Genomic DNA, 23,258 nt, shown 5'->3' with positions numbered 1-23,258 from the left:
CACACACACACACACACACACACACACACACACACACACAAACTCTTTCACACACACAGCTCTATTCACATTACACATGACAAAAGTTGAATATTTGTATCAAATATGGTCCAGTTAATTGCGTATTACATGGCCACTAATGCTTAAAACTCTTTATGATGATCTCTTATGATGTCCTTGATATTCCTTGTTGTATGCTTATAGAGCAACATATTAGCTTATGAGAATCAAGCAAAAACCTGACAGTTAGGGTTTCTATAGTTGTATCCTACTGCCACCTACTGGCCCATGCACCTGAATGCAGCTGTGTAGCACCTGCGTTTTACTCATTAAATCTCATCTGTTGTAACTAATGCACATTCTTATTACAATTCATAAGAGGACAGTCTGGGCTTGGCCCACAGAATTTGGCTCAGTGTGCTGATACTGATCGGAAATGACAGCAATACCGTTCCAGAACTGCAAAGACGGAGAGAAATCTCAAACAGCACAACCAGAGACTGAAACACGGCATGTGAAAAGTCCTACCACATGAAACAATGCTTATCTAAATATAAGATTCCACTCTGAGATTCAGATTTATTTATAAACCACTTGAAGACACAGATAGAAAATATTCACAGCATACACATTACAAAAGAACATGTCACAAGGATAACAAAGCATTTAAATGCAGCTGAACAGGGTTTCAAAATAATTGTTTAACACCTAATAGGGAGGCTATCTGAAAGGCTATGCATGTTTTAAAATATAAATAAATGAATAAATATGGCACTTAAGATGGCACTAATGTAGTGCATCAGAAACCATCCCTTTTTAGAGATCATTAAAGGCATAGTTCACCCCCCCAAAAAATAAATAAAAATAAATAAATAAATAAATAAAATCTGTTATCATTGTCTCCGTCTTATGTAAATTCTAAATTATATGACTTCCTTCCTTCTGTGGAACATAAAAGATTTTTAATTAAGTGTTTTCAAGGATGTTCTGTTGGTTATTTTTCATGCATTTACACTGAATGTGGATTTCAAAAGGGACACAAAATCATCATAAAAGTAGTTTATACAACTGGCCATTGAAAAGAAATCTATTTTTTTGTGTGTTTCACAGAAGATAGAAAGTCCTACAGATCTGGAATGAAAGAAGGGGATGAAAAAAACCTTTTATGAGTGAACAATTCCTTTAACACGAACATAACTATTTCCTCATAATGGGCACCCTCATAAATGAACACACACACACACACACACACACACACACACACACACACAAAACAGACACACACACACACACACACACACACACACACACACACACACACACACACACACACACACACACACACACACACACACACACACACACACACACACACACACACACACAGGTACTGTAGACATGATGCCCCATTCTGTTTTGACTGTATGCCATTTTCCTCTGTGCAGATCCTCAACTCTCTCTAGACAGCCTCACGTTTAGTCTTGTGTTATTTAAACATCCAGTCAGCACTGTCTCTGGTCTGGCTCATTGTCATACTCAGCTTGTGTGCTGCTGTTAACATTTATGTTGTGGTCTGAAGGATGCCAGACGTGTTTTTTGAGTGTGTTCCAGCATTGCATGCTCATGGTGGGCTCACATATCCACATCCCCATCATACGCCAGAGCCAGTGCCTTCTGTGGACTGCTGCTGGGACTGTCCTCAGGGTTTTTACTGAAAGGCAAAACATACATGCATATGTGTAAACTCACAAAAATCGCTTCATAATTCTGTTGCAGTTTAAACTATCACCACTAGAGTGCAGAACATATGTTTCATATATGAGATTTACTAATTAGGGAGATTATTAATAGTTTCTTTTGCCTTTAAACATATGCCAGTTGTTTATTTTAGATATAATGTTCAGTCAGGCAGTCATTGTGGCAAAATAAACCAACAGGACGGTGATTAGGACCCTGATTGTTTTATAATGTGAGAAGAAAGAGAATGATATGTCATATGTCATATGAAGAACATTATACTAGTACAGCCATGTAAAAATCAGTCTCACCACAGGAGGAAGGACATAATGATGAGGAGGAGGATCACGACAAACCCGGCCGCCATCAGCCCATATACCCACAAATTGACACGACCATCTGTCAATCAAAATAAACAGTAATGCTCACAAAGTACAGCTTTTGTAAATCATTCTGACTTGATTCTGGTTGAGAAAACTGACTCTTGACTGCTAGTTGTCAATCAAACAACAGAATAATAGAGTGCTGCAAAGATCACATATTTCTGAAGAGCTAAAACTTTTAAAAAGGTTTTTTAAAGGTGACATACCATGAAAATCTGACTTTTTCACAGTTAAATACTATAATCGGGTCCCCGGTGCATCTACCTGCCCAGAAAACTTGACAAAGAACAACCCAGTAATTTGTTTTTGGTCTGCAAGCATGTGAAAAAACTAGCTCGTCAGATTTTGCTCCCCCTGTGATGTAGAAAGGGGATCTTATTATAATATTACCAACCCTTAGTATGCAAGTTTTCACCCACGGCGCCATCATTTTGTTTTGCAAGCGACAATGGTGTAGCATTTCTAATGCCATGGTGAAAATTCGAGGACAGCATGATTCCCAGCCTCAGAGGAGACAAGAGGTCAGTGATTTATTGATTTATTTACTGTATATTACACTGCTGTCACACAGATCTGATATAAACATGCAATTTCTTTCCCAGCTTTTTTTTTACATTAACTTGTATGTATTGGACAGTTTAAGCACAATGAGACGTAAAAGAAAACTTAGTTTAGTACTTCACTGTTTAGTTTAGAACTAAATGATGTGTGGGGTATTTTGAGTTGAAACTTTACAGACACATTCTCTGGACACATTCTATATTACATATTGCATTATAGGTGCCCTTTAAATAAAGTCTTGTATTGACTCGTTCTCGAGTCAAGAACCATTTCTGTCGGACGCGTCCGATTCGAGAACCGAGGAGCTGATGATACTGCGCATGTGTGATTAAGCGTGAAACAGACCGACACACAGAGAGTCTGAACTGAACTGATTCTTTTAGTGATTGATTCTGAACTGATTCTGTGCTAATGTTATGAGCGCGGGTAAACCGAAGGCTTGAATCAAGGGGAATCATCGCAAATGACGCCATTACGTCGAGCGCAAAAGAACCAGTGAACCGTTTTCTTCAACCGGTTTATTGAATCGAACTGTCCGAAAGAAGTACTGGTGATCCGAAAACCGATGCAACCGGTTCTTGACTCGTGAACGAGTCAGTCTATTGTTCGTTATCTGGCTCGGCTCGGTGTTCATCTTCAGTTCTCTCTTCACAGCAGTTCACTCAGTGTACTGTTTGAGTACATGAATTACTCCGGGATATTGGTTTGTTTGAACTCAGAGGGAGTGTCAGCCACATTAAAAAAGTTAACAGCTTAAGTCATTTGTGGATTAATGCTTATTGGAGACGCGAACAGTTTCAAACGATTCAGTTCAATTTGGTGAACTGGTTCAAAAAGATCTGGTTACATCGAATGATTCGTTCGCGAACCGGAAATCACTAAATTGCAGTGTTTTGAACTATCTCACAACAGACAATGTTGAATAAAGTCGTAGTTTTTGCTATTTTTGGACCAAAATGTATTTTCGATGCTTCAAAAAATTCTAACTGACCCTCTGCTGTCACATGGACTACTTTGATGATGTTTTTCTTACCTTTCTGGACATGGACAGTATACTGTACACAGAGCTTCAATGGAGGGAATGAGAGCTCTTGGACTAAATCTAAAATATCTTAAACTGTGTTCCGAAGATAAACTGAGGTCTTACGGATTTGGAATGACATGAGGGTGAGTTATTAATGACATAATTTAGATTTTTGGGTGAACTAACCCTTTAATGGCGGTGAGGTTGAAAACATGCAACCATGGTGTAGTTTGTCTTCTTTTGTTTAGTTTTTTACTTCAAAATCCTATTGGGAATCAGGGTGTGCTAGAGCATACTAATGCATAATAATAGACTTTTGTTGGTCACAGAGTTTGTTCTCTACAACAATCCAAAATCTAATAGAAAGGGTGATGGGTAATGTAAATTTCCAGGTGGCCTAAAAAAACATTGCAGCACCCTGTAGAAGAGCATATGGGTGTTGGTAGTACCTGGACCAAGAGGCTGCAGCGCCCAGTCCTTAATGTGGTTCTTGTTCCAGGCGTGCTCTGGTCTAAGACGGCCAGCAGTGGTCTTTACATCTGCCTTCTTATGGTCCAGTTCTGGGATTCTGGTACAGTAGTCAAGGAACCCGTGAGAGGTCATGACTTCCGTGAAGCCCTTCTCACAGCCACAGACTCCATTCTGACAGAAAGATGGAGAGAGTTTATGAGAGTCATCATCAGAGTGATGGGACAGCATGGTGACAGCTGGTTACTGAGATGTGCTACGTTTCACATATGGAGACATACAGTTGTTAATTGCTAGCGTTAGAGGGTGAGATGAAGTTGTGATATGTGATAATGAAGGTATTTACATCTCACCATAAAAGAATGCCAAATGATACCACACTTTATGAACTCTCAGCATCTGTCAAAGCTCATTTTCATATTAAATGTTACATTATTGTAATTGAGGCACTGGATGATGTTACCATTTTCCAAAACCATTGTTTAACAGCAGCTGTATTATCAAAAGGGTGACTCTCAAGAACATGTCCCTATCATATTTCACTTTCATATTTCCTTAGACATTTATACTTAGAAATAACAACAGTAACAACAACAGCAACCATTATTATTATAAATATCACAACCATCCCAGTTTTTGTTATTGCGATAAAGAAATATTCTAATTCATGTAAGATTTTTTTTTCTTTTTTAATGGTTAGAATTACATTTATGCATTATAGCAATGCATCTAACCAAATGAGAATCAAAATGTCAATACACATTAGAGTATGGAAAGTAGTGTTCTTTTAGTATTATTTATATTATATTGTTATAGTATTTATTAATTTGAATGTTCCTGTCTTTGTCTTTTATTTTTATGTTCCAATTTTATTAAGCTGTAGCAATTTTGTTTTGTGCTGTCATTTTTCTTTTTGCAGACATTTCTATAGTTCTAGTAATTTTAGTACTTATTTCAACATATTTCAGTAATTCATGAATTTCATACATTTATAAATTTCATTTAATAAATGTATTTGTTTGATTTTAATTATGACAATGCTTTTTAATCACTTTAGTTTTAATTAACAAAAAATATACTGGAAGGAAGGAGAGGAAAATGCACTTAATTATCATAACATAATACATTTTTCACAATGCAATAAAAAAAAGGGTCCTTTTATAGTTTTGGGATGAAATTGGACCTGGACATTCTTTGTGACATTCACCCTATAATGAATGAGCTTGTGTGTTGACTGTGTTCTGGGTGTCACCTGTGTGCAGAAGGAGAAGGGTTTGGTGCAGGGAGGGTGACACTGTCGTATGGCAGAGGGCTGGTTCTGAGCAATGCAGCCTCCTAATGTAAAGAAACACTGATTACATTTGGCTAAAATTAAAATTTGATGTTATGTTTTCCCAAGTCCTTTCCATGCCTTAAAAAAGCTATAAAATAAGATATGAAGTTTTGAGTATTCTTAATGCAATAGTGCACACCTGTGACATTGACACCATCAGAGCGCTGGCACCACACCAGTCTACGGTTATGCCTCCATTCACCGCTCATCCATTCATAACTAAGACACGCTCCTCCTGGAAGAACAGACAGAAACACACTAGAGTGCTTTTCTGGCTTAATGGCTGAACCACTTTCTGTCTATCATTTCTCCATCTTGGAGCTTTTTCTCAAAAAGCTAGAAAGGAAATAACAGCCTGGCAAATAACAGCTTGAAACTATCCTTTTCAGTATCAAACTCAAACTTGGCTTGGTGTGTTTCTCCTGTATGGCTTCCCACAAACCTCGGCATGGTCGTGTCTCATACATCTGGCTGGGACAGGTGTCCTGGTTCTCCGGGACCTGCGTGACTACGGCTCTAGAACGAGCCTGTCGACCCCACGTCTCAAAACTCCGCCCATCCAAACACAGCAGCTGACATGAACTCCATGGTGACCATTTAGTTAGGTGACATTCTCCTGACGTGTGAGACAGAAATGACAGCTAATGAGCAGTTGCCTAATGCTCCTCAAGACATATGTGATTAATTAAAGGGGATTAACCCTGTCCTTATCACTAATTAACCCTTCATTTAGATAAATGTTACTATTAGGTAATCACTGTGTAATGTTTTGTGAGATGCAGACCTGGACAAGGGATTGTGCAAGGCTGCATTAACTCCATCTGACTGACTTTGCTCTGGGAATTTCCCACACACATTTTATCCTCTACTGGAACAGGATGAGGAGGACCTGAAAGAGAACCCCAGTGCACTACACAGGATACTTCCCTCCGACTTGCTCCCTCGCCACAGTCGGCCCCCTGCAAACAGAGAGAGAAGGCGATTACAGACAGAGTGGAAGAGGATTTCAGCTGTCTGTCACCTTCATGATTAGAAGTTCAGAAGATCAAGACTCCCATGCTATTTTTGGTTTGGTTGAGATGTATTATTCATTTTCTGTGCACTGCTGAAATATATCAGGCCATTTCTCTAGATTCTGTTATTTAGAGAGTGTAAATCTGGTGGGTAGAAAGAAACTGCTCCAGATTTAACCGTAATATATTTGGCTCTCGACACTGTGAGGAGGCCTCCGCATGGGCTTGTGTCCAACACGCTAAATGATTCACAGCTAGAGAGTGTTTCTGATCGCTTGCTGTTCTGATTGGCTAAAGAATTCTGATTGTGTGCTCCCTTGTCTCATTTTTTATTTCGTAATTATATACTTTACAGTTGCATATTTTACACCCCCAAAAATATTTTTTACTTCATTTGTAGTTATTAATTTTTTATATATAATTAAAAGTGAATCTTTGTTAATTATATACTTTTTGGATAAATATTTACTTTTTTATATACGATAAAAGCGATATAGTTTTATAAGATTTTTTTGCGTTTTTGAAAGAAGTCTTCTGCTCAGTAAAGCTGCATTTATTTGCTCATATGGTGTAAAATATTACTACAATTTACATTTATTTTATTTTCCATTTGAATATATTTTAAAATATAATTGAATCCTATGATGCAAAGCTGGATTGTCAGCAGCAGTTTCTTCAGTCTTCAGCGTCACATGATCTTTCAGAAATCATGCCGATTAGCTGTTCAACAAACTTTTCTTATTATTATCAATGCTGAAAATGGTTGTGCTGCTTAATATTTTTTATTTTTATGGAAACCATGATACATTTTGTCAGGATTCTTTGCTGAATAGAAAGTTCAAAAGTACATTTCTTTGAAATAAAATCTTTACTGTCACTTTTGATCAGTTTAATGCATGTTTTTATTTATCTAAATGTTTTAATTTCTTAATTCCCCCGTGTAAGGCTTGCTTTTAGTTGTGAAATGAATCAGTAGGGGACAGATACTTTTGTGAATAGGGTTTTGACATTACTTTATTGGGATGCCGCACCAACATAAAGATCTGATATTGAGAAAGAGAACTCTATCAGGGCTGTTCATAATGGCACAGTGTGGATGATTTTATCTCATATGAGCTCAGGGGAAACCCTGACATGATGCATTCCCTTTGACAGTTTAATGGAAAGCAGTAGCCTTCAGCTATGTGAATTTCTTCAGTCTGTTCATTTAGGCATGTAAAGGACAACGTCTCTGCAGCAGCGGGTGTTGTTTGAGTTGAACTCAATAAGGTGTACAGCATCAATATTACCTCCACTCTGCATGCTCTCCAGTCTCCCAGTATCCAGCTGTAGCACGGCCTGATGGGACAGGGGCGAGTCTGGGAGAGCTGAGATGGACAGGGACGACCTCCTTCACCGGCAGGTTGCAAAACAACCCTGGATCTTGTCCTCTGACCTGGAAAGTTTACATAAAAAAAGACAAAAGCGCATAGGACCAGATGCTAAAGTCCAGTTTGAGAACGGTTTGCATGCTGAAATGTAATAAGCACTCTGGGAAGAGTTTACTTGTGGGACCAGCAGAGCCTTGAATTGAGATAAATGAGACAGATAAAAAGGTTTTAATTAAGCCCCAATCAAACAGCCAAGGAAGTGTGACTGAACTCTCAAGGGTGTAAACAGCTGTGTGCTATCTTTGCGAAAATACCAGATTCATTTTTACACATCAGTGTTGAAATGGTAAACACCACTTATGTTTTCATCAAAAAATGAAGTTGTATTATTCTAAAATAATAATAATTATTATTTATATTAATATAAATATTTATTATTATTAATTAAAATTTTACTTGCCAGTATTGAAAAGGAAAGCATCACTTGTTTTCATAAAGAAAGTTATATTACTATAAAATAACATTAAACATTTATTAATTAATATCAAATAACTAAATTTGTAATTATTATTATTTTTTATAAATTTTATTTTCTGGTATTAAAAAGGAAAACAGAACGTTTTCATCAAAATGAAAAAAAAGAAATAATATTATTTCTTTATTAATTTTTAATTTTGTTTTATATTTATTGTTTGTTTGTTTGTTTGTCAGAGTTGAAAATGGTTTTTGGTTTTGATAAAACAAAAAGGTTTTCTAATTTATTTTTAAGTAATTAAAATATTTATCATCATACTATTATTATTATTATTATTTAATGGTCCAGTTTTAAGAAGAAAATCACCATTTATGTTTTCTTCAAAAATATAACTAGTTTTTATGTTATATAATGTTATGTAGTTGTAAAATGTTAATAATAATAAAAATGTTTATGTTATCATAATATTTATAGTTTATTATTATTTATTCATTTTATTTGAGAGTATTGAAAAGAAAAGCACCACATTTTCACCAAAATATGAACAGATATAAATTATAAAAAAATAGTAAATATTTATTAATTTTAAATAAACATATTTACTTAATTATTTGTTTTGTTTGTTTGCAAGTGTTAAAAAGGAAAGGCCCACTTGTGTTTTTGATCAAAAAAATGAAAAGGTTATATAATTTTATAAAATATTTATCATGTTATTATTAGTAATTTGTTATTGTCCAATTTTAAGAAGAAAAGCACCAATTATGTTTAAAAAAAATTAGCAAAAAGTTATTTAAAAAAATGTTATAGAACTATAAAATGTTAATAATAACAAAAATAATTGTTTATTCTTAGTCTTTTCATTATAATTATATCAACTGGAGATCATACTTTGGCTTCCACAGGTGTGTGAACATTCTGACCAGGTGGACCACTCTGTAATCAGGCAATTAACAGGGCAGCCCACCTCACAGGGGGCAGAGAGCTTTCCACGTGAAGGACCCAACTACAAAAAAAGAGAGAAGAAAACAGTAAAATAACTGGATTCTCATTAGATAACTTGTTGAGAAAGAATCCCAGTGAGAAAAGAACAGTCACCTCTTTGCACATGCTCAGTTCCACCATCTTGCCGTCGCTGCGGACACAGTTCAGGAGTCTGGTCTTAATCCCACGGCCGCATACTGCATTTTCACTGAGCTGACAGCTGCTCCAGTCTTCACAACATATACACACATGATTCACTTCACTCCATAACATGGAGAGACTACGTTTCACACTCTTTCAATTGTGCAAGCGTAAATGCTTAAAACAGCACCTGAATAAACGTAGGAGTATTTGAGACAGGTCGTATTGATACAGGCTTGAGTCTGGTTTAGATCAGGGCAGGTATGATCTCCTTCTGGCCACCTCAAGACACTTCTACTCCTCCATCTCAAATCACCCTCATTACAATCCTGGAGGGACGCAGGCATGAATCACACATGCAAATAGAACAATACACAATCTTAAATACAGTGCTATGTGAAAGTATTCATACCGCTTAACCCCCCCCCCCCCACCCCCTCCACATACACACATTTTGTTATGTTGCTGACTTATGTTAAACTGTTTTAAATATTTTTTTCAACATCTTTGCAAATTTATAAAAAAATAGAAAACTTAAATGATCCCATTGCATTAGTATTCATACCTTTTTCTGGGACAGTTGAAATTTAGCTCAGGAGAATTCATATTGGAAAGGCACACAAGTTTTAATAAAAGGTTTAACAGATGATAATGCATATCAAAAAAAAAAAACAAGCCCTGAGGTAAAAAAAATAGAAACTGCCTGTAGAGCTCAGAAACAGGACTGCATCAAGACACACATCTGGGGAAGAGAGCAGAAAATATTTTTGCTTCAATGAAGGTTCACAGAAGCATGTAGTCTCTGTTACCCTTAATGGAAGAAGTTTAAATCAACAAGGACTCTTATTAGAGCTGGCCTTCTGGCCAAACAGAACAATTCATGGAGAAAGACTTTTGGTTAGACTGGTGACAGAGAAGCTGATGGTCACTCAAGTTGAGCTCCATGATCATATATGGAGAATTCTACAGAAGGACAAACATCAGTGCAACACTCCACCAATCTGGGCTTTATGATGGTTTGGCCAAACTCTATCCTCTCCTCACTGAAGACACATGAAAACACACTTGGAATTTGCAAGAAAGCACCTAATGGACCCTCAGACTGTGAGAAACACGATTATCTGGTCTGATGAACCTCCAAGCATCATGTTTGAAGGAAACCAGCTCTGCTCATCAGCTGCAGAGTACCATCCCAAAAGTAAAGTGTGCTGGTAGCAGCCTTGTGCTCTGTGGCTGTTTTTCAGCGGCAGGAACTGAGGGACTCATCAGAGTAGAAGAAAAGCTCAATGCACCAAATATAGAGAAAGCCTCCTGAGACCCGAGAGTATGCCTGGTGTGCATTTTATAATTGTTCTTGCTATTTGGGATATGATTTGGGACCTAATAAGTATAATACCTAAAATTTGTTTTTGTACAGGAAGTAGTTTTTGCAGAAAAATATGTCCTCAAACGAGTACAGTGGGTCTATCTTACTTTATGACACACGTAGACTCCATTGGTACAAAAAGTTAATTTGACACATTTTCACAGTTTATTTGAAAATGTAAACATCCTTTGAACTGTGGCTTTTTTTCTAACTAGCTGCCTTTATCTTTCCAGCCTGTCTGGAATAGCCCCTATCGGCTGGTGTGAGTGCTGCAAAGCAGTTTCGTTCACTTTGCAAGCACAGATGCACATTGCATGTCATGCATTGCACAAGGGATTTCCCAGTGCAGCCTTGTGCTCTGCATTCATGCATTTCATTCATAAGTTATGCTATGTCCTCGGTAGAGAAAAGACATGAATGAAGAAGCATATGCAAAATAAATTGATTTTTTAAATCACCGATACATTTTTAATTTTCAAGATTTTTTTTTTTTTTAACCAAACTTTGTATAAAGATGATTCTCAACTGTTATAAAAGAATGGTTCAATATACCATTTTTCTTTCTGCAAAATGTGTGTAAAATTACCATTAATGGGTTTTCTCATTATATACAATGTATCTACAAACTAAATCTAATTTGCATATTAATGTGTTTTTGGGGCAACATGTAATGAAAAAAGAAGTGTAATAATGGGAGTAATAATTGACAAGATTTTCATAATAATATATAATATTTCATAGAATATTGAAATATAATTTATTTCTCTATTCATTTGTTATGTCTCCAAAAATGCGTAATAAACATGCTTTTAGTCCCGGTATCCTCATGTGAGGACATGTATGAAATCAATGTCATATTTTGATTTGATACCCCATAAAATTTCCTGAGATGTTGATTTATGACACATAATTAAAAAAATTGACAGATTTAAATGATAACTACAAAATATTATCATATTTCCATAAGAGTGTCACTAAATTAATTTCAGACATTTTGATGACCAAGGAGAGGGAGTGGTCATGTGAAACATCCAATCATTTTTTATCTCTGAAAAGCCCTGAATGTGCTCTGTACAGGACATCCAGACTTAAAACTGTGGCATGAACAGTCTCAGAGAAATTCACAAAAATATAATGTCCTCATATGAGGCCGCAGGGTCTTAAGAGGTTAATAAAAACCCAGTCCAGAGCATTCAGAACCTCAGACTGAGCAGAAGGTTCACTTTCCAGCACGACAATGACCCTAAGCACACAGCAAGAGTGATTTCTGTGAATGCCCATGGGTGGCCCAGCAAGAGCCTGAGCTTGAACCCAATCGATTATTTCTGGAGAAACCTGAAAATGTGCATCTGACCCCATCCAACCTGACAGAGCTTGAGAGGTGAAGAGCTGAGGGGAAGAATCACAGATAATAGTCAAATTCTGATGAGAAATGCTTATCGCATCAAATAAAGAAGGGTTGAGTGCTTCAGCTTAACATTTAGGTATAAATACTTATGCAATGTACTTATTTCAGTTTTTTTTTTATTTTTTATAAATTTACAAAGTTGTGACAGTTCTGTTTTTGCTTTGACAATATTGTACAGTATATGGAGTGTAGATTAATATGGAAAAAATGTAATTTAAAGAAGTTTACCGCAAGGCAGCAACACACACAAAATATTTAAAAATGAAGGGGTATAAATACCTTTGTAAGGATTTTTTATATATACAGTATATCCTTCACAGGACTTCCCATTCATTGTGTTTACAGTAATGCACTTACAACACAAGTCTAAGGGACAAGTCATTCTGGAAGATTTAAAAGCATAAAATTCATAACTTATTTTGGTAAAGCACTTCTATTAAGTGTGTTATTTGAGCTGTAAAGAAACATTCCATTAATATAAGCTGATTATAATTACTACAGAAAAATCAATGCAGCTTTGGCCATTTTTAGATATGAATTAAGATTATTTAATCATTAATGAAGTCTTTCTTGTAGGGACTCTCAACAGTCTATCATCTAGCAGGAAGATGAGGTTTTTCTATTCTCCCGAGGACGATTTTGTGAATCATTTTGGTAAATCCACTGCAATATCATATATTTACTAAGGCAATAAATGCTTTGTTTTAATTATCTCATCATGACAAGCTTCCCTTCATTCATCCATCAGTCAAACTGACCACGGTACATTTGGTCCACTGGCTCCACTCTGATGTCACACAGTGGGCGGGGCACGGCAGTAGACAGGTCTCGACTGTGATTGGCTTTTCGTCCTGGTCACACAGTGAGTCATCCACAACCTCATCCTGGTTTTCTCCTGCCCTTTTCAAGCAGCTTCAGGTTAGAGACAAACAAATGTTATCTTTTATCATTTAAACTGAACCATTACGAGCCTAAAATTCAGATGTCTAGGCACCTCCTAAGCAAAGAAAATGTTAAGTACTCAACCAGAAAGCGTTGTTGTTTAGTTAAAACATCACCCATGGTTTTTCTGACCTCACTTTAGTCTGAAGGGCAGAGTTACGACCTCACTTATCTTTAAGAAACAGAGTTATGACCCCATGAATCTGTTTGGCACTGTTTTGACCTCTCCTCGGTTTTGAACACTGACTTATGAGACAATTTTACTGCATGACGCACACAAGATCTGTTTTATCATTGTACCACGGAGGTAAAACATTGTGCTGCCGTTCTCTGGCAGAATGAGGACATTTTAAAAGATATTCTTTTAAACTTTTTCATTGACTTCTGACATTATTTGTTTATCTAATGGCTCACTGTGATGAGCTCACCGGATTTTGCCGGTCCGGAAGCCCTCTCCGCACACAGTCTGGGTTGGTTCAGCGTTCGTGAGATTGTTTGGTGGGTTTAGCACACACATCGACCAGGACTCCACTTCCCACACATACTGACTGCAGTCAGAGTAACAGGGCAGTACCTCAGACACCTGCTCACAGACAAGATAGCTATGTTTTTATTAATGGCAGCATGCACACAAGTGTGTTTTTTGTGTGTCTCTGTGTATACAAGAATATACAGGAAAAAATACTAATGGTTATACAAGCAGACACATATACACAAAATATTATAAACACATTCACACACAAAAACATAATTCTCAAGTGTACTCACCTGAGCCTTTGTATATATTCAAATCAGCAGATCATGATCAGCAGCAAAAAAGGGATAAGGAAAAGTAAATCAAATGAATGAAAAGAGAGGAAATGAAAAGGAATTCAAAGAATGGGGAAAGGAAAAGGAAGCAGAAATAGAAAATTAAAAGAATGAAATGGGAGACGGAAAGGAAAAGCAAAGAAAAGGGGAAATGGAATGGATGCAGGAAGAAAATTATTTAATGGGGAAAAGAAAAGAAAGAAAAGGGTGAAGGAAAATGACATCAGAAAGAAAATGAAAAGAAACAGGGAAATGTAAGAAGTGGAAAGGGGAAATACAGCAAACAAAGCAAATGAACAAGGAAAGAAATGACATTAAACAAATATGGAAATGGAAAGGAAACAAAATGTTAAATGTTGGAAAATGTTAATTAATAGGGGAAGAAAAGAAAACAAAGATGCAACAGGAAAAAGGGGAAGGAAAGGAGAAATGACAAAGCAAATGGATAAGGAATAAAAAGAAAAAAGGAAAGGACAGGAAAGGAAAAGAAAAGAAATTTAATAAGTAAAGAAACAGAAAGGAAGTGGAAAAGGAAAGCAATAGGAAAAGAAGGAAAAGGAAATTAAAAGAAAGAAAGCAGAAAGAAATGTGAAAGAGGAAGAGGAAAGTAAAAGTAATGTGAAGGAAACAAAGATGGAATAAGAAAAAAGGAAATAAAGGGGAAAAAGAATAGGGGAAAGGGACAGAAAAAAGGAAAATTTTTTCAATTAGTTTCTATTAGAACATATTCGTCCCAACCATAGATTTCCTATTCAGTGGTTCATTTATATGAGAGAAACTGAGCTGAAGGAAATGCTTGCCAACTCAGATCGATGAAACTTTAATGTTTCTTGACCTGCTCTCATGGAATATAAAATAAAGAGAGTGAAATAAAAGGAAAAAAGAGCACAACGTATGGGGGGTAAGAGGTTCAGTCCCTGGAGGTCTTGATCCTCTCCAGTCTTGTCTTAGAACAGAATGTGGTTGAGAAACATTGTGGAAACAGCTCAAAGTGGGAAGCCTGGGGAAGACCCTCATAGCCAGGCCAAATTAATAATAAATACAGTAGGTTTGCACACACTGACTTGTCCTCTGTGACTCCAAAACACAGATGAAGATACAGTACTTATGTATTTATGAACACATATAATTAATTCATACAAGTGTGTATATGTATAATTTCACTGCAGGCGATTCTCATTGAGGCTAAATTAAATAGAGCGAACAGTTCTATTATCAATAATAGCTCTCAGAACAACTCAAATCTTATTTGGACTAATTCGTTTCTTCATTTCTTACAAGATCAATGAAGTAGAAGTTGAAGTGAACAATCATTCTCACCTGATTTTTGTAATTGAGTTTTGGGCAGGGTCGACCTCCATTGAAAGGCTTCTCTCGTAGCCACTGAGAGCGAACTTTTACACCCCCACCACAGGAGGCGCTGCAGGCAGACCAATTCGACCACTCACTCAGCTTACAGTCCGTAGAACAGGGTACATGACATGATTCCTCTTCAAATCCTGTTAACAGCATACACTTCCTTAGAGATACAGTACATGGAATATACGAGTAAAAAAGAACAGCACTTATTCAAAATAGAAATCTTTTCTAACAATATAAGTCTTTACTATCACTTTTTATTCATTTAACACATCCTTGCTGGATAAAAGTATTAATTTAGAATAAATAAATAAATAAATGACTCACTCCACTAAAATAAACTCTGTTCTTTTAACTTTTAATTTATCAAACACAAGAAAATTCAGCTTTGCTTCACAGGAATTACTTCTAATGTAAAATATGTTAAAACAGAAAACTGTTATTTTAAATTGTAATAATATTTCACAAAAAAAAAAAAAAAAAAAAACTGTATTTTTGATCTAAAAGACACAGCTTTGATGACCATAAGAATCTTTTTTAAAAACATGAAAAGTCTTTTCACAGGAGTGTAAGTATTCAGATCCTTTAATAATTATTTTTTTGCATAAAAAATTTAGACACACATTTCTTTTTTTTTGCTATCAAATGATTAATCGCCATGAATCGCATCCAAAATTAAAGTTTTTGTCTACATAATATATGTGTGTGATGTGTATATTTATTATGTATGTATAATTACACACACATACAGTATATATTTTGAAAATGTTTACATGTATTTATATTTATATATTTATATTAATATATTAAATTACAGTTATATATTATATTCATATTCATATATTCTAGTTTAACAAAACTAATATATATATATATATATATATATATATATATATATATATATATATATATATATATATATATATATATATATATATATATATTCTTCGTTAAAAAAATATAGATTTTAGATTTTTGAATGAAAGCATCACCAGGGCTGCTGCAGAGAGCTGGCTCCACCAATCGTCTCATGTGATCCAGACAGGCAAGAGCTCTGAAACGCTTTCCGTGCCCACACTCACTGTTCTTCCTCTGAGCTCGCCAGCCCTGGACTGCCTTTTGTCTTTGCTGGGAAACTCCTTGGATGAAAGGATGGCCAGCAATGTTCTTTGCTGGTGAGAGTAAACAAGGAGACCAGGGACCCTGAGGCTGGGTGTGAAATTCAGAACAAGGACAGGCTTCTTTCTCCAGCAGAGGAAACGACTCCTCCTGTTGGCATCTCCAGCGCTTCTTACTGCGACCTGAGAGATTGAATGCAAAAGTACCTTGGATGGTGCGTGTGCTTTCGGAAAACATTTTAATAATTAGAATAGTTTATGGTTAACATGTTACCTATCAGAGATCGGGAACGAGTGCGCCAACTTCCACAGCCTTGACACTGGCTGAATCTGCTCCAGGACGTGAAGCTACATTCATCTCTGCATGGCACACGGCATTCCCTCACCGGGACGGGCATCAGTCCAGCCCACCTCACACAGTCTGTCATATCTGCTGGAGAATCATCCGCACCAACACACGTTACCTCTGAAAACATGACAGAGAGGGAAAAGATGTTAAATATGGTATATAATATAAATATAAATGTTGTAGTGCTCTAAGCAGAATAGCATTTTTGGACACTCTTGACAGATTGTAATTTTTTGGTGAACTATCCCTTAGATATAATGGTCAAGAAGTGCACAACACAATGAAACAATTAATTTTGTTGTGTTGCAACTTGTTTCCGTTCTGTTGCGACTTGTTTCCGTTGTGTTACGACTCGTTTCCTTTGTGTTGCAACAAGTTTCCTTTGTGGTGCGGCTTGTTTCTGTTGTGTTGTGGCTTGTTTCCTTTGTATTGCAACTTGTTCACGTTGCGTTGTGTCTTGTGCTAATTTCTTTGTGTTGTTCTAATTTCTTTGTGTTGCAGCTTGTTTCCATTGTGTTGCGGCTTGCTTCTGTTGTTGCGGCTTGTTTCCGTTGTGTTGAAACATGTCTTTCTGTTGTGTTGCAACTCGTTTCCTTTGTGTTGCGACTTGTTTACGTTGCATTCTGTCTTGTGCTAATTTCTTTGTGTTGTTCTAATTTCTTTGTGTTGCAGCTTGCTTCCGTTGTGTTGCGGCTTGTTTCCGTTGTGTTGCGACTTGTTTTTCTGTTGTGTTGCGACTGGTTTCCATTGTGTTGTAACTTGTTTCCTTTGTGTTGCGACTTTTATCCATTGCCTTGTGGTTTGTGCCAATTTCTTTGTGTTGTGCTAATTTCATTATGTTGCTTTTTTCCGTTGTGTTGCAGAGATTTTGTTGAATTGTGCACTACTAGGCCACTGTACTTAAAGATGTACAAAATACATTTTGGAGCCTGCTGTAACATACTGGGCCTCATTCGTTCTCAATGAGGATCAGAACAATTGAGTGTAAAACGTTTGTAAAACCATCTTATGTAAATTGTTCCACTGAATAATTTAAGTAAGAATAATTTTACAAATAATTTACATACTGTAGATAATCATTTGGCTCGTGTTTCCTAAATGAAGCCCACTGTGCACATCTTGAGGAAATCATTTATGTGCTGAGAAATACTCTTCTCACTTTCCAAAACATACGGAATTTGGTCCCATAAGCTGCAAACCACACTTTGAAACGTTCCTTGCTGTATGTTGATAGGCCAGCACCTTTAAATTTACATGAAGCACCAGCAGGATATTTTAAAAAGGGCCCGGGGACGGAGATGTCACACCACACTGTGTGTCCTCTATGACATTCTGACAACGTTCTATAAGACGGGAGAGTATGGGGAAAACTGCAAGGAAATAAACCTTCAGGCAGCCAAGAAGTCCCTCTGAATATCTTAGATAAGTTATCGTCCTACAGTAACCCCAGTTTTGCAGAACTTTCCTAATAAAACTTTAAATCACACAGAGATCCTAATCTGTCACTTACCTCTTGTCTCTAGGCCAATACCGCATGCCTCTGCGGGCCCACCCACAGCCTGCCTCACCGAATCAGGTACCAGAATGCACTGATGCCAGCGGTGGATCTGCCATCTGCCAGGAAACATCAGTGCACAGAAAACATGTTGCAGTTCTGGCTTACATCCAGTGATACCTTATGAACATTTTGTATTTTATTGGCACATCTAGTAGTGATACACATTACCATGTTTAACACCACATGTTTGATTACATTTAGGTATTTTTCTGTCTTTAAGGACAATATTTAAAAAATGCTCTTAAAATTTTAAAGGGTACTTTATAAAAACTTAATTTTTTATATTAATTGGTTTTCCTCATTTTTAAGAATGTTCTAGCTTCTCCTAACATTTTTTTTTCATGACAACAAATCCCTTATAAACTATTGATATTACATTTTTTTTTTACACCAGATTTTTACATCATGATCCATATGTAGCTTTGGTGTACACTATTTATCGAAATGTATGGTTTTATTAAATTGATCAAAGGTGAAAGTAATAACATTTATAGCATAACAAAATATTCCTATTTCAAATAAATGTTTTTATTTTTTATTTTTTTTTTACTAAATTTCATTAAAGAATCTTGAAAAAATGCACCACAATTTAAAATAAAATAAAATAAATAAATAGTAACATTTAAAAAGGGGAAATATACTAAGCAGCACAGCTGTTTTCAACACTGATATTAATAAGAAATGTTTCTTGAGCATCGGCATATTAGTATAATTTATGTTCATGTCACACTGAAGACTGGAGTAATGATGCTGAGTTTGGCATTCCAGGAATAAACAGATTTTAAAATATAGTAAAATAGAAAAAGTTTTTTAAATTATAAGAATATTTACATTATAGTACAGTATATGTTGTAAATGTTTGTATATTTTGCATACAATATGTTGTTTGTTAGCTAACTTGTTGGGTTTTCCAGGCTCATCCAACATTTCTGCCATTTATCATAAACATTTCAATTATGAAATCATTTACTCTTTACCTGTAAGTTGGGCACAGTGGGGGTGGATCACATTCTCTCTCCTCATAAAGAGTATCGGGGCACTCTTGACCACCATTAGCAGGTCTCTGGATGATGATCCTGTGACGGGACTGGGTTGGCGCAGTAGCATTTACTAGAAAAAAAAAAGAAATCCACAGTATTGAGAGAAAAAAAAACATGAAGTTCAAACTTGTCAAGTTTTGTCTGGTTAGGACATGTTGTTGGGGACAAGAAGTTTACCTGATAAACAGGAAGCAGGACAGGCACTCCATTCGCTAAAAGGTGTGACGATGCAGTCAATTTTGCAAGGTAAAGGACAAGACCGGATCGAGTCAGGACGAGAGGATTCAGGACACCTAAAGTATATTCCAGAATGAGACTACCTGTATGGTGTTCTACACAGAATTTAGGGATGAAAGATTTTGAGGTTCCTTACCGTTTTGGCAGCACATGTCCATTCCCAGCTCTTCTGCACGTGACTTGGCGCATCTGTACCCCTGTACCGCAGGTGGCATCATTCTCCATCTGTGGAGTTGTGCTGTTAGCTTCACTCTCTTCTGTGATGGTGTCTGGCATACAGGGATCCCAAGGTGAAGTATCCCAGTAGTATACTGTGCATGGGTGTGTGCCACAGGGTCTCCGCTGCTCCAGCTCAGGGGCCGAAGGACATGGCTTTCCATCTATAACAAGAAAAAAGGTATTTTTTACATCCCAAACCTACCAATAGAGCAACAACTACTTTGCAATTATTTATAACTTCAACAAATCTACTGTGCACTAAAAATACTGCACATTGATTTAATATGGCATTCTAGAATCATTCATTAGCCATCCAGCATATCATTATACTGTATATGCATATCGATCATTAGCTGTGCATATTCAACAGATTCATATATCACAATGTCTATACATATTCATAGTTTGGATGTCAGTAAGATTTTTGAAAATTTAATTATTACTTTTATTCAGCAAGGACATTCAATTATTCAAAAGTGATACAAACGCTGTTCTTTTAAACTTTCTATTCATCAAAGGATCCAGAAAAAATAATATGTGTGATTCACAGCAGCAAATTAGCATATAAGAATGATTTCTGAGGGATCATGTAAGACTAGGGTAATGAATGCTAAAAATTCTGTGAATAAATTACATTTAAAAATCTAAAAATGTACATTTTAAATGACTATTGCAATCGTTATATAATTAAATACAACAGTTTTTGCTGTATTTTTGATCAAATAAATGCAGCCTTGGTGAGCTCAAGTTAAATATTTTTTAAAAGGTTATAATGTATTAATAACTAGTATACACACACCCACACATATTTAAGGATGAAGGACATATGTTTTAGGGGTCAAACAAAGGATACGTCCCTGGTGAATGTGCCATAAAGAAACAATCTATAATTCATGGGAAAGACCTACTTTATGGGGACGTCAGGACAAAGACTAATAGAACATCAGTTTAAAATGAGGATTAGAGATTTGGTAAATCAGTCTACAGTTTAAAATAAGGCATTTGAATAATTAAATGGAAAGAGTCTCAAAGAAGGGCTTTATAAAAGCCCAGTATGTGAGGGCTGCTGTTCCCAGTTTTTCTGCAACAGCTGGAAATGTTACATTTCCAACACATTTTCTTAATTTGTGCTATATGTATTTATTATTTATCCTCTTTGAGTGTTCACAATATAACCTGACAAGACACAACCATATCATCATCAACTTTACCATCATGAAAATGTGATGTGCATGAAATTCTGAGCTCAACTTGTACCCTAATCACTTGGCCTGGTGTCTTATGTATACTGCACAAACTAAATGCTTGTGAACCAAATGTTCAATTTGAACTCACCCTTTCCAGGAAGAGCCAGAACAAGACGTGAGCGACTTTGTTGTCCCTCTCTGTGTTTACTGGAGCAGGACTGGGAACAGGAAGTCCAGGGGCTCCAGTGTCCCAGTACACAGTCTCCAGGACAGGGCATCTCACATGGCAGCTGGACTGGAGGAGGATCTCCTGAACACTGATCATTAGGGACTGGATCACCTATAATGCACAGAGGAAAGCAGACATTTATGTTAAATGCATCTAATCAGGAAAACATTTCCCTGTTCTCATTTTCACAGTTTCTTTTTCAAGTAACACTTATTATTTCTTAATAAACAAGCATATTTAATTAACATCTTTGAATAAGGAAATATGCAATTAAATGTACTGCAAGAAACAAAATTAGAACATTGGAATAATGATCATGGCTTGTTTTAAGCACTGTACATGAAAATCTTGGTTTCCTCTTATCTTGCATCTTACAATCACTTTCTTTAATTAAAGTAGAATAATATGCAAACAAGATGTTTAATTGCACTCTGATTGCTCTATTCTGTTCTCAAAGACCAAGATTAGACAACATTAAGGCACTTTTTTTAATTTAACAGACAGCTTTAAAATATTTAACTGATAATTAATGGTGCAGTAAAGCACTCAGTTCACTATGGAAAATACTCCCAAGAGTCCTAACTGCTTCACTGCAAAATAAATAAACACCAGTGAATTTCAGTGGTGATTTTTTATTTTCTGAACATTAATCTAACTAAAGATTGTGCTTATGCTTAAAATGGGAAAAAATATGTTATTATATATTCTTATAAATTAGTTTTAATGGATTTCAGTAGGCTCAGCTTTTTCTTTTAATGGGCCTAATTTTAACCACAATTATTTGAGTAAATGTAAACAAGAAAAAAAGAAAATAAAATTTACATTATTTTAGTATATAACTCAGTGAGGATTCAAAACAATCTCACAGATCTTTTTATTTGTGAGATTGGAATGAACAATGGACACACAAGCACAGAATCAAGCACTATTAGAACATGCTCTTCAGGTTGTTTGTGAGATAAAAGAACAAAGATAAAAGGCGAGTAATGGTCTGGACAGACTCTCCTCTGAGAATCAGATATTGAGCTGCAATAGTTCATTTCTTCATTACATCTCAGATGCAGGAAGGGCAACGTTTCTCCAATTGATGTTAGGCCTGAAAAATCAATCTCTCTGAATTGTATTCCTTGCCTAAGATATAAATGCACAAACTGAGCTCTTTTTTTAAAGAGACTGTCTTGTCTGAAGATGCACAGCTCTTAATATATATTTTTATGACCCCTGTAATCACCACTTTCCTGTTGCGTTATAAGGGTTTATTTCATTTTCTTTTCTCATGGCAGACAGGGAGATTTTTTCACCTATTTGTACTGTTAGAAGAAGCAATTTCCCAGAGTGATTATCTACCTAGAGCCTTAAAAAGTGCATTATAGCACACCAGAACTGCAGGACTGCTGATAGACAGCAGAATTCAATAGCATGCTACTTCATAAACATCGAACTTGCAGTCAGATCACAGAAACCGGAGGGATAACTTTTGTAAATGAAGCTATGAACCATGTCCGGCCATAGCAAAAACTACACTTGAGGCCAATAAGCAATTTCCTATAGCAACCATTCAAAATTTAATAGCAAATGCATAGTAATGTGATCAAAACTAGCACATATATCAAACGGGATTTTAGTACTTTATTATCATGCCAGTACAGAAAACTGAAAATGTAAATATATGGTGTATGATATATAAACTCACACACTGAACAGCTGGGATGTTCAGTTTATTTTTTTATCTAATGTTGTTGTGGGAACATCAGAAAAGGTGACTTTGGTGACGTCAGATAAGTGTATAGTGATTACAACTCAAATCTCCAGCGAGAATACATTATCACATTAAGTCAGCTGCACTTCAGTTTTAATGGCTTTGGCATTTCAGCTTCACTTTGCATTTTGTAGAAAATTCCTAGTGCATGCTGGGAAGATGATGCTGTCAGGTTTAATGCAGATATGTGT

The 23,258-nt window shown here is 36.0% G+C and overlaps 1 protein-coding gene across 1 annotated transcript in view; it reads right to left on the bottom strand.

Annotated features, from left to right (window-relative positions):
• Positions 1-1,317: 1,317 nt before the first annotated feature.
• Positions 1,318-23,258, bottom strand: part of thsd7bb (thrombospondin, type I, domain containing 7Bb) — a 66,679-nt gene continuing 44,738 nt past the window's right edge. Inside the window, exons 8-29 of the mRNA XM_059538184.1 lie at positions 21,228-21,419; positions 19,810-20,053; positions 19,614-19,729; positions 19,374-19,506; positions 18,349-18,452; positions 16,764-16,955; positions 16,364-16,672; positions 15,333-15,511; positions 13,971-13,976; positions 13,631-13,785; positions 13,019-13,172; positions 9,677-9,815; positions 9,460-9,575; positions 9,253-9,367; positions 7,809-7,954; positions 6,291-6,465; positions 5,949-6,122; positions 5,646-5,741; positions 5,426-5,508; positions 4,155-4,347; positions 2,049-2,136; positions 1,318-1,711 (exon numbers count right to left, since the gene is read on the bottom strand). Of these exons, the coding sequence (XP_059394167.1) occupies positions 1,633-1,711; positions 2,049-2,136; positions 4,155-4,347; positions 5,426-5,508; positions 5,646-5,741; positions 5,949-6,122; positions 6,291-6,465; positions 7,809-7,954; positions 9,253-9,367; positions 9,460-9,575; positions 9,677-9,815; positions 13,019-13,172; positions 13,631-13,785; positions 13,971-13,976; positions 15,333-15,511; positions 16,364-16,672; positions 16,764-16,955; positions 18,349-18,452; positions 19,374-19,506; positions 19,614-19,729; positions 19,810-20,053; positions 21,228-21,419 (3,188 nt within the window). The 3' untranslated portion in view covers positions 1,318-1,632. The remainder of the gene's footprint in view (positions 1,712-2,048; positions 2,137-4,154; positions 4,348-5,425; positions 5,509-5,645; positions 5,742-5,948; positions 6,123-6,290; positions 6,466-7,808; positions 7,955-9,252; positions 9,368-9,459; positions 9,576-9,676; positions 9,816-13,018; positions 13,173-13,630; positions 13,786-13,970; positions 13,977-15,332; positions 15,512-16,363; positions 16,673-16,763; positions 16,956-18,348; positions 18,453-19,373; positions 19,507-19,613; positions 19,730-19,809; positions 20,054-21,227; positions 21,420-23,258) is intronic.

The sequence above is a fragment of the Carassius carassius genome, chromosome 44, assembly GCF_963082965.1.
Source record: "Carassius carassius chromosome 44, fCarCar2.1, whole genome shotgun sequence".
Classification (NCBI taxonomy): domain Eukaryota; kingdom Metazoa; phylum Chordata; class Actinopteri; order Cypriniformes; family Cyprinidae; genus Carassius; species Carassius carassius.
The sequence above is the reverse complement of the archived record's forward strand: the minus strand, read 5'-3'. Positions and strand labels throughout refer to the sequence as shown.